Here is a 15785-nt window from a genome sequence, read left to right as displayed (position 1 = left end):
ATATTAAAACAGATGTGGTGTCCTGAAAGACTTTTAGTTCTAACTAAAGACTTATTTTATAATGAATGTTACCTTTGCTTGAGGCTGAGGCAGTAAAGTTGGAGTTGTAGCCAGGAGATGATGGAGATAGATGGGGAGTTTGGTTTTGTAGATTTGTTTGTAAAGTTTTGTAACATGAACCCACAATTTTGAATGTTAAAACACTTCTGCTATGACTGATTGTCTGCACAGGAACACACACCGCACATGGATATCGCATGTACGTCGAGCAAACGACTGCCACTTGATGACATCATTAATGGACGGAAAAATGACAAGCAGCCGCTTCTCATTCGCCATTAACACCGAAAGTATATGTAGATAAAACAACAGAAGTATCGATAACAGTGTCATTTGTCCTGTAGTATGGTATTGGCTCAATTGCGTAGCGGTCCAAAAAAAAAAAAGATATATATTCCTAACCATAGCTGAGGATATTAGCAAGCAGGATATCCAAGAGCTACGAGATAATGGTGTTAGTGGAATTTGAATTCAAACCGAGCAAGGCGCAAAACTGATTCATAACTCCTTGTAGTTAAATAAACATTTATTCAAATATAGGAATTCCATGAATATTCTTAAAAACAAAGTGAAACTCCAAAACGAGTTATACACGGATCATTCATTTGAATCCAGCAAAAAACTCTCGTTCAGTCTTTCGTTTTTTTGCTAAACAACGAGTCCAAGCTGAACGTGTGCCGCTGAATCTGATTGGCTGCTGGTTTTAGAGCACGATAAAGCATCTGTAGGGCCTGGACGTCACTTAAGGCATCGTGGGCCGCATAGGAAACACCAAGTACAGCCCTAACCAAGTTCTCCTGCTTAAAGCTTTGAACGCCGCTGTCCTTCAGAAGCTGCCGGGTCAACGGGAGACTGTCCAGGAAGCCCAAAATTCCATCCTGGAAGGCTGCTTTTAGGTCAAACTCGTCCAAAACTCTAGCCAGGACAAGGCAATCAAATCTGCGGATGTTGTGACCCACCAGCAGAGGGCGTCCAAACATGCGAAGGAAGGTTATGAAGCACACCAGGGCTTCCTTGAGCGAATTGGTGAGCACTGGCCTGCGGTGACGTAAGAGTCGATGTCGACGTACTCTGAAGCCCGTAATCCTGGAAGCACCAGGCTCCATCCTGCACCGAGGAACCATAAAGAGGTTGAAAGTGTGATGACCGCTCACCGCTGCAAGCTGAACAATGTCACACGAGGGCCCTGGAGGAGAAACGGTCATGGAGTCAAGATAACTTGAGGGAGCGTTGGAAAACCTGCTTGCTTTAAAGACTTAATGTAGCATCAAACTGAGCACTTTGATTTGCCTGCATTCCTCAAAGGCCAATTTTCATCAATTCAGATAAATCCAATCTGATTGTTTCAATTCAGTTCAAGTTTATTTTCTATAGCACTTTCCTCAATGGACATTGTCTCGAAGCAGCTTTAAAGAATGTAAAAAGTATTGAACAAAAATTTTAATATAGGGAAATTATGAGTAATCTCCGATTAGCAAGCCTGGGGCGACTGTGGCAAGGAAAAACTCCCTTAGATGATATGAGGACCACTCGAAAGGGGAACCCATCCTTATTTGGGTGACACCAAGAGTGTGATTATAAATCATTAAAACATGTCCTTTCTACAGTCTTCTACAAGCAGTTGGAGTGGTGGAACCAGGAGCTCCTGAGCAATTAATTATCTTAAAATCTGAGATCATTACAGATTCAACACAGATCGCAAATTCTTAACATACTGTTTATATGCACTCCAAATGTTAAAATGTGCAGTACATATATTTCAAACAAAACCTTCTCATCCACATCATTACTGACTTTACTTCTGTGAAAACCCTTTTTGCCGTGTAACATGTTTAACAAATCCTCAGTCTCCTCCAACACCCAGTTCCTTCCATCTAGTTTAGGCAATAGAAAAATCTTATCTGAAAGAAAAAAAGGTAGTTAAAAAAAATTACCAGCTGGCAAAGATATGCTGTAATGCGGTAGATCAAAAATGGCCAAACTAATGTCGGCAGGCTAAAGTCGGCATTAGGTAAACTTTGATTTAGCCTGCCAAGTCATATTAATAAAAAAAGGGGGAGGAAAGTCATTTGGAACAACTTTTGAAGAATGAGGCAATGAACTCTAAAACGGCATTCATTTAGCAGATTACTGGGTCATGTTTTCTCTATAAAATTTTTGGCCCTTTGAAGGAAAATGTTTGGGCACCTTTGCTGTAGATGAGATCATCCTACAGTGAAAGCTTATGGGGTGAAAGTACACTTGGGCGTACCGAACCGTTCTTGTGCAGGGCTTTCATTACAGCGCACACGTGTACCGAATACAATTCTTGTTTTACTTGCGGAACATCGTTAATATTGAAGTTAAATCAAAAACATGTTAAGCGTCGGACCACAAGTTTGTTTAGTCTCCGCCTCGCATGTTGAGTGCACGGTCAATGTCAGAGGTGGGAAGTAATGAAGTAGAAATACGGTTGATTTTTCCAGCTTCTCCCATTAGGGGTCGTCACAGCGGATCATCCATCTACATACCCCCCTGTCCTCTACATCTGCCTCTTTCAAAACAATTACCTGCATGTCTTCCCTCACCACATCCTTGAACCTCCTCATTAACCTTCCTCTTTTCCTCCTTCCTGGCGGCTCCATCCTCAGCATTCTCCTACCGATATACCCCATGTCCCACCTCTGCACATGTCCGAACAATCTCAATCTTACCTCTCTCACTTTGGCCCAAAAAAGTCCTACATGGGCTGTTCCTCTAATAAACTCGTTTCTAATCCTGTCCATCCTCGTCACTCTTAACGAAAACCTCAACATCTTCAGCTCTGCTACCTCCAGCTCCACCTTCTGTCTTTTACTTAATGCCACTGTCTCTAAACCATACAACATCGCAGGTCTCACCATAGTCCTATAAACTTTCCCTTTCACTTTCACAGATACTCCTCTTTCACTAATCACTCCTGCTATCACTCTTCTCCACCCACTCCACCCTGCCTGCACTCTATTCTTCACTTCTCTAACACACTCTTCATCACTTTGCACTGTTGACCCCAGGTACCTGAACTCCTCCACCTTCTCCACCTCTTCTCCCTGCAACCGGACCCGTCCACTGCCCCCCTCTCATTCACACACATTTACTCTGTCTTACTCCTACTCCTTACTCCTATCCTACTCCTACTCCTACCTCCACCCCTCCAGGCTCTTCTCAACCTGCTCCCTACTTTCACCACAAATCACAATATCATCCGCAAACATCATAGTCCATGGAGACTAATGTCTGACCTCGTCTGTCAACCTGTCCACCACTGCAAACAGGAAAGGGCTCAGAGCCGATCCTTGATGTCTGTTGTTTCTACTGCACACTTCACTGCTGTCACACTGTCCTCATACATGTCCTGCACCACCCTCACATACTTCTTTGACACACCTGACTTCCTCATACAATACCACAGTTCCTCTTTCGGTACCCTGTCGTACGCTTTCTCTTAATCCACAAACACACAATGCAACTCTTTCTGACCTTCTCTATACTTCTCCATCAACATTCTCAAAGCAAATAACGCATCTGTGGTGCTCTTCCTCTGCATGAAACCATACTATAGTTTACAGATGGTCACCTCTTCTCACAGCCTGGCTTCCACTACTCTTTCCCATAACTTCATCGTCTGTAATTTCTACTTCTTACATTTTCAAAACAGACTCGTTACTATTTGGTGAAATGTCTATATTTTTTCTTCTCATTATGTGCCGGTTTTATTTAATCAACCCGTTTCCTGTCTTTGCGCAGCTTTTTCAATCTACCACTGGTTTATCATTTCCTGTCTCTCACACACCACAGACTAGTTTATGACGATAACAATGAGCAGGCAGAAGGCAACAAGTAGTGTGGGGTTAACATGACTGAAAACAGAGACATACCTGATCATCATCATCTTTTCTCTGCTTTTGTTCTATATGTGGATGTTCAGCCTGGACACATTCATTAGATATAAAAATTTGAAATTAGTTTTTGTATTTATATAATAAATAGGGCTGTCAAAACTAAGCGTTAATAGCTTGTTAACGCAAATTGATTTTAAAATTTAGCATTTATATTAAAAATAGATAAATAAATATGAGGCGAAATTAAAACCTTCAACGCGTCATTTATTTATTTATTCACGCATATAAATATTTGTTTTACTGATGCGCCGATTCTCAAATCAGCACCAAAATCCGCCATGCAGGACATAAATTACGAAATGTCTACTTTTAAATAATCAGAATAATTCGTCTCTACAACAAATATCTGATTATGTAATCCGTATAGAAGTTAGAGGAGGTACAATTTCTGCGGTATCACCTCATTAATCGTCCGTGTGGAAACAAAGGTTCGGTTTGGTGACCTGATGATTTACGTGATTTAAAACACCATAATTACTTTCAAACATTTACAAGCATATGTAGTCTTAATGCTCTATGTTGAGTTTGTTGAGTTTCACTAATAATAAACAGACATTTTCATAAAGCATCAACATTTGCCCATCAACACTTGAAATGTTTGAACATTTAGAACAGATAAAAAAAGTCGCAAGTTGACTTATGACAATCGTACAATTAATCACGATTAAATATATTATATCAGCCCTAATATTAATATGACATGACGTCCAGTTACCAGCGTGACAATAAAACAGGTAGTAGTAATGGCTACTTTTTTTACTTAAGTACATGTCCAAGCACAAACTTCTTTAATTTACCTTCAGTAAAAAAAAGTATAATCGGTACGTCACCTTTTACCCGAGTATTTTAAAACATGAGTATCTGTACTTCTACTTAAGTGAAGGATGTGTGTACTTTTGTTACCTCTGGTCAATGTGGCCACTGGACCCGTTCAGGGAGCGCAATTTTGTTCTGCGCATGCGTAAAATCGATGACTTTCTGTCGTTTTTTACAACGATATGGATTATTTTGCATTTAATGTACAGCTTTAATAATTTCTGACATTTCCCTTGCACAATGACCATAAAGTTGAATCTAATCTAATCTAATATCGAAGGAGTGTACGAATGAAAGAAGGATGGAAGAAATGAATTCATTTATAAATAAATAAATTGATTGAATAAATAAAAAGTTTGTGTGTTTCCACTGTGTGATGTGTGACGAGTTGGGAGTGAGAAATTGTTCGTTAATATTAAATGACGTTGAAAAAAAAAACGACGAGCAATTTTGTTATGCATTTCCCCCAAATATACTGAACTTGAACCAAACCGTGACTTAAAAGGTACCAGAGGTACGTACCAAACTTTGAATTCTGTGTATGGTTAAACCCCTACTAGCTTAATAGTTCAGGTGTTAGACTTCTGGTCAGAAAGTCTCGAGTTTAAATCAGCACCAAGCTGCCAGTGCAGGAGCCTTAATTACTGCCTAATGCAGGTCTGCCAAATGCCATGAATGTAATGTAAAGATGAGGTTCTGTGTTCTTGCATGCACCTTCTGAAGATCACACCTGCTCAAAAGAATGCTCACGTCTCATTCATTGGACAGAGAATAACTTTGTTTGGATGTTATAGACTTCTGTAAAATGGAACACTGATGTTGCAATTAAGGAGTCTAGAGTTTCCTATAAATATACATACAGTATGTATATAAATATAATGATCAGGTATCACAGGTGGGTCTGGTTCTTCTCTCGGTTTCTTCATGTCATCTCAGGGAGTTTTTCTTTATTGCCATACCTTCTTGCTCATTCGTGAGAAGTCGTTGCCCATATCCAAAAATCTGTAAAGACGCTTTGAGTCCAATTACTCAAAGTACTATATTAATAATAACTGAATTGAAATGAATTTCTAGCATTTTGTCCAGGTACGTCTGTCTTTTGGTAGCTACTTAGACCATTTTCAGTTATGATCTTCAGTAGGATGACCTTCAAACTGCACTGGATTTATGTTGTATGTTGTAATGATGCAGAAAGTGTTCATGTTTCCAAATACATACCAAGGCCAGTAGTCTCCAAATCAAAGAAAACCATGGCAGGTGAATCAGTGGACTCAGGGTTGACTTCCATGTTCAACTGCACACACTTATTACAATATATCAATTATCTTGTCTAATAAAACCTCATTTACATATTAGATTGGAATAAATGGCGAGGGCAACAGGACAGAAATATTATCAATGAGTCTCCATTAAGACATTCTCTTCTAATGCCATCCAGTTTTAAATCTGGGCTCACGTTGCTCCAAATAGCAGGCTGTATCCCAATCGAGTCCCCCAAAGCCATACAGAGGGCACTATATAGGCTGTAGACACTATTATTTCCTCTGTATTGAAGTGCACTATAGGAGTGGAGAAGATGGTTCTGAGGTACGGCGCCTTCTTCCGGTTTGAGCCGTTCATAGTGTGTGTTATCGCCACCTAGCAGACTGGAGGAGTGTGTGCAGTATTTACAAACTTTTTGATAATTTTTTTTTTCTTTGTGCATGATGTACAGAAACAAAATATAAGGTTTATTGTCCCAAAGCATACACACACACACACTTCATATATTTTATGTACAATCTGTATATCGAATTATATAAGAGACTATTTATATTCAAGACAAATGATGCTAAATGGTGCTATTCTGACCACATGCGTTAGCACGTCTGCGATTTCGTCACAGACAGCAAGTTAGAACAAAGAGTAAAAGCGAATATCTGCATGCAAATCTGCCAGAGATGTTTAACATGACATACGGTGTTGCTGCAATGAGTCGTTTGCACATGCTTCAAGAGCAGGAGAACATCACTGGAGGACGACGAGAGATATATTTTTTTTTCAGAACACTCACATTCACCACCACATTTTTTCAGTTTCCACCATACTGTTATCATCTTGTCATCGTTTATGCTTAAATAGCTCTTTCCCGTATCTGTACTTTACTGACTTTTACTTTACTACATTTCAAAGTCAAATTTCGTACTTTTCACTCAACTACATTTCGCTAAATCAGTCATTCCTTTTTATTTATAAGTCAATAAAAACGTAACCGGTCAAATACGCATCGATCCACCAATCAGGGTCGAGCACGCGCTCTGTTTTGAACTCATTTTGATTGGCGCTCGGTATATCTATTCATCACCAACATACAGTTCAGCGTCAGTTTAACAGCAAGCAGAACATTTTCAGAGGAATAATGATTGACTCCTGACTCGAACTTGCCGCAACACCTGCGACCTCATTTGCATTACATTTTTTGTAGTGGTTGAATAAAAGGTTTTACTGGAGTCATATTATACAGAGTGTAACTCTACTTTAACTCAAGTACATGGTTTGTGTACGTCATCCCCATTTTATCCAGCGCATCAGAAAAACTTTGCCCTTTCTCAGAACGGTTCCTTTGCCCCACTGGGTTGCACAGTTCCACTCTGCACCACTAACCCGCCCAGTAAATCCTTCTCAGACAATGAGATCCCAGAATCCTTGGGGGAATTGTGTTGGCTGGTTGTTTGCTGCGTTGTGTTTGCAGCAGTAGATGTGACGGTACTGGCTGAGTTAGTCAGCGCCATGGTGCCAAGTCTTGGGTTACTGCTCGAGCCAGATACAAGACCTGTGAGATTACACAGGTTCCCCATGCTGCTGTTGGTATTGTTGGTGTTGCTCGTAGATGTGATGGGTATGTTGCTCATGCTGCTCTGAATGTTGTTCTGTATGGGAGGAGTGAAGGAAAACACTCTCTCTCCTCCTCCACTCATCGTATGGGCGCTTAAGGGTCCCAGTTGTCCTTCTGTTAGAGGAGGAATGTCCATAGAGAGACAAGAAGGTGGAGGACGATTGGATAGCAGTGCCTGATTTAGCCACAGTTTACCTGAATTGCACATCTCTCCTACAGGGTCAGGGAAGGAGAACATAGACGCTGAGGGGTGTTCTGAGCTTTCTTCTACCTTTCCAGGAAAGCCTGAGGATGTCGCAGGGGGCATGTGGCCTGGTGTACCAGGAAGCAGAAGCTGTGATCCTAGTAGAGAATGAGAAATTGAGCTGGTGCTGTGTACCAAGTCGCCCTGCGCCCTGCGGAGTGGGCGGGGCCAATTGATAGGTGGGGGCAAACAGTGGATGGGTGTCTGTGGGCAACTATAAAAACCAGGTCTCTCATACAGGGGCATGGAGGAAAAAGCGTACTCGGTCACGTCACATTCAGGCGGATTTTGGTTCTGGCTGTGCAACACAGGGGCTTCAGGATGGAAATAAAGAGGGAAGCGGCTGAATGGTGCACGTGGGCGGCGACGAAGGAGAGAAACCCTAGAAGAAGAAGTGGAAGATCGGGGAAAAATAGACGACTTCACACCCAGCAAACGAGTCAGGCTGCCAAGAAGAGGAGTGGAATGGTTGGCTTCCTCATGTTCCTTGATTTGCTCCAGGTTATGCTGGAACTCCATATCTTCTTTAGGTACACTTGGAGAAAGAGAAAAAAATGAAGCTCAACAAAATATGTTTTTTTTCCAGCTGAAAATACACAAAGACTACATTGATTAGTCACTTGATATTAGGGTTGCTGAGCGGTGGAAATTCTGGAAACTTTCTGGAAACTTTCCATGGGAGCTTAAAAGGAATTTTTGGAAATGAATAAGAATAAATTGGAAATTTGGGGAAATTTATATAAACTGTATCATATATACGAACGTAAATATAAACATTGAGTTTGGTCATAAACTGACATGCATGTAAACTAATACAGATTAAAAAAAAATATATATATTTTTATTTAATTATTAGTATAATTTTGTTGCATGTAAGGGGCGTGGCCTCAGCAGCCCAGCAGGAAATGTGCTGTGTGCATGTGATTGATGAATGTGCAGGTCAAAATTGCATTACATTTGGTTGTTTTAAACAAGATTATCCTTTGAGATTTTTATTTCAACCTCATTTATGTCCCCTGTTATAGGCTAACCTGCAATTTTGTAAATTCCCAGGTTATTCCCATTAATTCCAATATTTTTCCATTCATTCCAACGGAAAGTTTTCAGTTTTAAAAATTCCTGGGATTTTGCAACCCTACTTGATATCCAGAGCGGAGCCCATGTAAGAGGGTTTTTGGTGTTCAGCACTGGCAGGTGTATACGGTGGCTGAGGCTCTGATTCATTCCAGTATTTATCCTTCTCTATGATCGGAAGCAGATCGTACATTTCATCAACAGACAGCAGAGACACCTACGATGTATAAATGGATATGGTGGTATTAAGTCAATGATTCAATCTAATTTGTCCCAATTTTTGCTACAGTGGTAGATGAAGATACCTGCAGGTTGCGATCCACCAGCCAGTTGGTCTCAAAGTCATCATCGTCTTCCCCGAATGGATTGATGAGTTGCTCTGCGACCTTTTGTCATAATTAAGTTTAATTACAGACATAAAATGAGTAGAAATGGCTGCTTTGAGTAGTTTCTATTAAGTAAAAGGAAAACGTACCTTGAGCCAGCCGACATAGAAAAAGAACTGCAGTAGTGTAAAGACCGGAAGGTAGAAGTCAAGGTTGTGGCCCTGATAGCCCTGGGCGGGGTCAAGAAACTGACGACCAATCAGACAAGTCAAGAAGAAACTGTATACAGCCACAGTTACCACCTTTGAAAGATTGCAGATTTATGTAAGTTTTCATGAGCAGATGACTTATTGGACTTTCTATGCTGATTCAAACATTGAAGACAAGGAAGAAGAATTGAATTTTTTGGTGCAAATCAGCAAGTGTAACTATGGTGTGTAAGGCTAAAATAATAATTCCTCTTTGTTGTTAGTAACATCAGATTGACACTAATCTAGCCTGATCAGTCAGACCTGAGTGTATACAAGCGGCAGACTGATCCAATCATAACTGTACAGCTTCATGCACTGAGAGCGCAATGTATTTAGCTCCTAAAAAGAGAAAAAACAGACACACACACACACACACACATACACAACTGCAAGTACTATTTGACAAAGCTTTCACATTTACCTCATTTTAAATTCACTAGAAACACAATCAGTTCCAGTACTTCGTTAAATATTTGCAAATATACAGATCTCAAACGTACGTTTAGAATGGCAGAGAGTGCAACGTCGTTATTGATGCGTCCCTCTGTCCGTGCTCTGAGTGCCAGATTTACAAACCACATGCAAGGAACCCAGAATTTATTATGAGGAGACGGCAGTTCATCCAGCTGCCTTAGTTCCTCTACTGTCATCAGTCCTGGAGTGGAATAAGACACTAGTTATTATAACACAGCTCATTGCAGTGATATAATCAAGTCATCTCAAGTTGAATTTATTGTCTTTGCGTTTTATGTGAAGACATACAATGCAATGAAATATCCTGTTTGGTGCTACATATGTAAACATACACCGACTGGGAATAATTATATGGCCACTGATCAGGCATAACATTATGACCACCTGCCTAATATCGTGTTGGTCCCCCTTTTGCTGCCAAAACAGTTCTGACTCGTCGAGCATTAACAGCTTTAACTTCTTTAGCAATATGAGCTACGGGAGCTCGTCTGTTGGATCGGACCGCACGGACCAGCCTTCGCTCACTTCACCACTGTTCCTTCCTTGGAGCACTTTTCATAGATACTGACACTGCAGACCGGGAACCCCACAAGAGCTGCAGTTTTGGAGATGCCCTGACCCAGTCGTCTATCACAATTTGGCTCTTATCAAACTCCCTCGAATCCTTACACTTGCCCATTTTTTCCTGCTTCTAACAACTTTAAGGTCAAAATGTTCACTTGTTGCAAAATTGATCCCACCCACTAACAGGTGCCATGATGAAGAGATAATCAGTGTTATTCACGTCACCGGTCATAATGTTATAATGTCATTATTTTATGCCTGATTGGTGTAAACATATGACCTGTAACCTGTATAAGCCTGCAACATATAACCTGTATATGCCTGCATACTTATATGGTCAGCTTTATGGACGTAAGTTCATTATGTGGCAGATTTAAATATAAAACTGTGATATGTTTGTTATTTAGCCTTGTTATACAGGAAATATCTACTCTGCTAAACGCTCATTTTACACTTTAAAGTACAGTCAGGGGGAAGTGTGTACTGTGATTTGTTCAGATGCAAATTTTGTCATTTGCATCAGGTCTTTTTGCTGTATGGTTTTTGGAGATTAGGAGCTTTTCTCCACCCACCCTCCCATTAAAGCCATTCTGTACTTGTTCAGCCTTTTTTTTTGAGTGTGCTATCATCAACATGAACATTCAATGTGCTTGAAAAGACCCTTAGGTTTTAATTTGTTTAATCTTAGACTAAAGGATGCCTACTTTGTAACCAATCCTTCTCATTGTAGAATGGCAATTTTTTTTGGAGATGGCTTTATAACCCTTCCCAGATTAATGAGCAGCAACCACTGTATTTCTCAGATCATGGCTGATCTCGTTATTTGAATAGATCCAATGTTCATTCATTATGAAAATTCACTGAAAATGATAACTGTAAAGGTTATAGTTTATACCTCCTCTGTTAGAGGCAAAGCTCTGGAAAAAAAACAGACCATAATCCCAAACTGAGCTCCTGACACTGGGGGGTACAAAAGCAATAGACAGACTGCATTCCACAGACTGTTCCATTACTTAAGACAACTTAAATCAGAAATCTACTGCTGTGTTCCTTATTATGTTTTCTGATAGTTCAGAATGCCGCAGCAAGAGTTCTTACTAGGTCAAGAAAATACGATCATATAACCCCAATCTTATCGTCCCTACATTGGCTTCCTATTAAGTTTCGAATAGACTACAAACTACTGCTACTCACTTATAAAGCACTAAATGGTTTGGCTCCCATGTATCTATCCAGTCTTTTAACACGCTACAATCCGTCACGCTCCCTGAGATCTCAAAACTCTGGGCTTCTAGTAGTTCCTAGAATAGCAAAGTCCACTAAAGGTGGTAGATCATTTTCACATTTAGCTCCTAAACTCTGGAATAGTCTTCCTGACAGTGTTCGGGGTTCAGATACACTCTCCCAGTTTAAGTGTAGATTAAAAACATATCTTTTTAGCAAAGCCTACACATAACACACATCACACACATCACATCACAACCTTGTGCTCCAGAACATCTGATCACATGCACATTATCAACTTGTGCTGTTAATATCATGAACAGCAGCTACGCTAATTCCTCTCCACTGCTTCTCTTTCTCTCCCCATCCCGAGGCATCCTGAGGTTTGGCCAGCTCCAGTCACGTCCCACCTCGTGAAGATTATGGACCTATGGATGATCATGGAGAAGTAGATGCCGAGTGTTTAAAGGCTCTGGCATGGAGAAGCTGATGCTGGATCTATGATGATCACAAATTGTTCTGTATTGTTGAAAGATTTATGACCAAACTCTTGATGTCACCCATATGAGGATGGGTTCCCCTTTGAGTCTGGTTCCTCTCAAGGTTTCTTCCTTATATCATCTAAGGGAGTTTTTCCTTGCCACTGTCGCCACTTGCTCATCAGGGACAAACGCACACCTTCACCTTCACTGTTGTTTTCTGTAAAGCTGCTTTGAGACAATGTCTGTTGTGAAAAGCGCTATACAAATAAACTTGACTTGACTTGACTTGACTTGATACTTCTGTGATAATCCTGTGTTCATATAGAGAAAACACACATACTGTATATACGTCTATTTTATTACAAATAAAAATAGTACAAATAATCCTATGAAAAAAGAGCATTTTAGTATAACTCACAGTTATACTAAAAAGTATACTTAAAGTAATTCACACTTTAAATATTATCTGCCCCAGATATTATATATATCTATTGGTTACACTGCTCTCATTTGAATGTATGTATTTCCTAAATACCACATCAGAAGCACAATTTGGCTATTTAGATGAACTCACAGGCTTAATAATACATATGCAGTAAGGAAGTGTGCCTGGACAAGGACAACAACCATAGATAATACGGGATTATTAGTTCATCATTAGTTCATCCAGCGTACCTCCTTGTACCAGGTGCTGCATGGTGGGAAACCTTTTATAGGCAGCAGTACTGATGGAGCGGTAGATGAGAATGCCAGACAGGTTGGCATAACGCACCAGACTCCTGCGGATCAACCTGGCACCTTCATCAGCTCCCCGGACGTGTCCCCCAACCAACATTGCCAAGCGATCTGGCCATGGGATGCTCTCAAACTGCCCCCACCAACGAGATACCACCAGGGTCACATAAAAACCTGTAATGCACAAGTGCAGATATTTATATTCAATAAGTCAAACACTGATTGATATCTATTCAAATGATCATCAACCCAAAACCGCCTTTTGAGCTACTTAATAAGGCCACGGGTGTTGTGGCGAGTTCGAGTCAGGAGTAATTTTTTCCTCTCGAAATGTTCTGCTTGCTGTTGAACTGATGCTAAACTGTATTTTTGTGCTAAGTAGATACCACCAAACACCAATCAAAATAAGTTCTTAAGAAAGCATGAGCTCTACCCTGATTGGTGGCCCCCTTTGCACTTGACCAGTTACGTTTTTATCCACTGTTATGACTCGGGTTCGTCTACACAGAGTAACAAGCTCGGGATTGATATCTTTATAACAAACACAAAACCAGACGCACACAAATGTTTTGATACACAAGGTGTCGGTATATTTTTAACACAAGTAATATTATTTACATATATTATTACAGTAACGTTATTACAGTAACGAAGTAAATGTAATTTGTGTAATTAGTTTTTTCACGTATCTGTGCTTTACTCAAGTATTTCCGTTTAGGGAGATTTTGACTTTAACTTTACTACATTTTCAATAGATTTTTTATGTTATTTTAGAGTGGATAAAAACTTAACTGGTCAATAGTCAAACACACATTTAGACGACATGGGCAGTGCGCCATCTTGCTGTGGGGCGGCGCGGGTGGCGGCCAAAACAAAATCAATTGTAATTTATATATATATATTTGTGTATGTATGTATGTATGTATTTATTTATTCATTTTTATCGCTCATATGCATGGTCGTGTCAATTATTATATCATGCCACGGTCAATGAATCTGGTCGCAAGAAGTTCCATCACTCATACACATTCAGAAAGGAGAGGTGGTGGTTGGGTGACATCACATCAGTAAGAAAAGCTGAACTGAAATTACAATTATGGGTGACAAAAAAGGTCTAAACCTTCAGTAACCCAATTCAGAAAACAGAGGAAAGAAGTAGGGGGAAACATGCAAAAGATAAAGGTGTGTATGTGTCATGTGTGTCAATCATCTCGTTTTGAGGATAGTATTGGGTAATGCATTTAATAAAATAGGCTAATAACTGTAGCACTTAGGTAATGCTGTGTTGCCTGCTGTGCTTTTACGCATAGAGCCAAAATATATATATTTTTTTGCTGCATAACACGTTATAGTATGTAGTTTAGCATAATGTGTGTAGCAACAAAACAATTACAGCCAAACTAGTCTAGTTGGATAGTAGTCAGAATAGCACTAATTGATTTGGTTACCTTTAATTGAGGTGATGTCATAAAGGTTTTCTGTGATTGTGCTAAGGTCCTGAACTGAGTTCAGTAAGGGGGGAATCTCCAGTGCAGCAAAAAAGGCTAATTTAAAATACATATATTATAAGGATATAGATGTTGTATGTATCTTATGATAAATAGCCAAGGAGTTTTATGGTTCTTGGTTCTGAGAGTTTATTAAATTGTGCAAAATGACATGTGTATTTAATTGCAATAAATGCATTTAGGGTGATATTTGAGTGCTCTGAGAACAGGTCTTACTCATCCAGTGACAGTAGCTGAAGCAGAGAGAAGCTTTTCAAAGCTGAAACTAATCAATAGGGAAGAATGGGGTCATGGCGTGGTTCACCCAGGCCTCATTCAAGCTTTCTTCTTCTTCTTCTTCTTCTTTCGGCTGCTCCCATTAGGGGTCGCCACAGCGGATCATCCGTCTCCATACCACCCTGTCCTCTATATCTGCCTCTTTTACACCAACTACCTGCATGTCTTCCCTCACCACATCCATGAACCTCCTCCTTGGCCTTCCTCTTTTCCTCCTACCTGGTGGCTCCATCTTCAGCATTTTTCTACCAATATAATTCATGTCCCTTCTCTGCACATGTCCAAACCATCTCAATCTCGCCTCCCTCACCTTGTCACCAAAACATCCTACATGTGCTGTCCCTCTAATAAACTCATTTCTAATCTTGTCCATCCTCGTCACTCCCAACGAAAACCTCAACATCTTCAGCTCTGCTACCTCCAGCTCCACCTCCTGTCTTTTACTCAATGCCACTGTCTCTAATCCATACAACATCGCAGGTCTCACCACAGTCCTATAAACTTTCCCTTTCATTCTTGCAGATACTCTTCTATCACAAATCACTCCTGTCACTCTTCTCCACCCACTCCACCCTGCCTGCACTCTTTTCTTTACTTCCCTAACACACTCTCCATTACTTTGCACTGTTGACCCCAGGTACTTGAACTCCTCCACCTTCTCCACCTCTTCTCCCTGCAACCGCATCACTCCACTGCCCTCCCTCTCATTCACACACATGTACTCTGTCTTACACCTACTGACTTTCATTCCCCTTCTCTCCAGCGCATATCTCCACCTCTCCAGGCTCTTCTCAACCTGCTCTCTACTCTCACCACAAATCACAATATCATCTGCAAACATCATAGTCCAGGGAGACTCCTGTCTGACCTCGTCCGTCAACCTGTCCATCACCACTGCAAACAGGAAAGGGCTCAGGGCCGATCCTTGATGCAGTCCAACCTTCACCCTGAACCAG

At 40.5% G+C, this 15785-nt stretch overlaps 2 protein-coding genes across 2 annotated transcripts in view; both read right to left on the bottom strand.

Moving 5' to 3' along the window:
* best1 (bestrophin 1) overlaps nt 1-15785 on the bottom strand; it is an 84516-nt gene that overhangs the window by 60315 nt on the left and 8416 nt on the right. Inside the window, exons 4-11 of the mRNA XM_083546299.1 lie at nt 12986-13219; nt 10067-10221; nt 9828-9905; nt 9465-9617; nt 9295-9375; nt 9055-9206; nt 7044-8450; nt 5835-6220 (exon numbers count right to left, since the gene is read on the bottom strand). Of these exons, the coding sequence (XP_083402425.1) occupies nt 7385-8450; nt 9055-9206; nt 9295-9375; nt 9465-9617; nt 9828-9905; nt 10067-10221; nt 12986-13219 (1919 nt within the window). The 3' untranslated portion in view covers nt 5835-6220; nt 7044-7384. The remainder of the gene's footprint in view (nt 1-5834; nt 6221-7043; nt 8451-9054; nt 9207-9294; nt 9376-9464; nt 9618-9827; nt 9906-10066; nt 10222-12985; nt 13220-15785) is intronic.
* plex9.2 (PML-like exon 9.2) lies at nt 569-6152 on the bottom strand. The gene is made up of 2 exons (XM_083546528.1): nt 6015-6152; nt 569-1246 (listed from the first exon to the last, which is right to left on the bottom strand). The coding sequence occupies exons 1-2, from the start codon at nt 6082-6084 to the stop codon at nt 690-692; spliced, it is 627 nt and encodes a 208-aa protein (XP_083402654.1). The 5' UTR covers nt 6085-6152; the 3' UTR covers nt 569-689.

Source organism: Silurus aristotelis (assembly GCF_946808225.1).
Source record: "Silurus aristotelis genome assembly, chromosome: 7".
NCBI classification, from domain to species: Eukaryota; Metazoa; Chordata; class Actinopteri; order Siluriformes; family Siluridae; genus Silurus; species Silurus aristotelis.
This window is presented reverse-complemented; position numbering and strand designations above follow the sequence as displayed.

What these genes read in the sequence shown, in the direction of transcription:
- plex9.2 (XM_083546528.1), bottom strand. Translation starts at nt 6,084, where the DNA reads ATGGAAGTCAACCCTGAGTCCACTGATTCACCTGCCATGGTTTTCTTT. An exon ending in TTTGGAGACTACTGGCCTTG is followed by an intron (nt 1,247 to 6,014) that starts GTATGTATTTGG and finishes TTTCTCCTCCAG; the next exon opens with GGCCCTCGTGTGACATTGTT.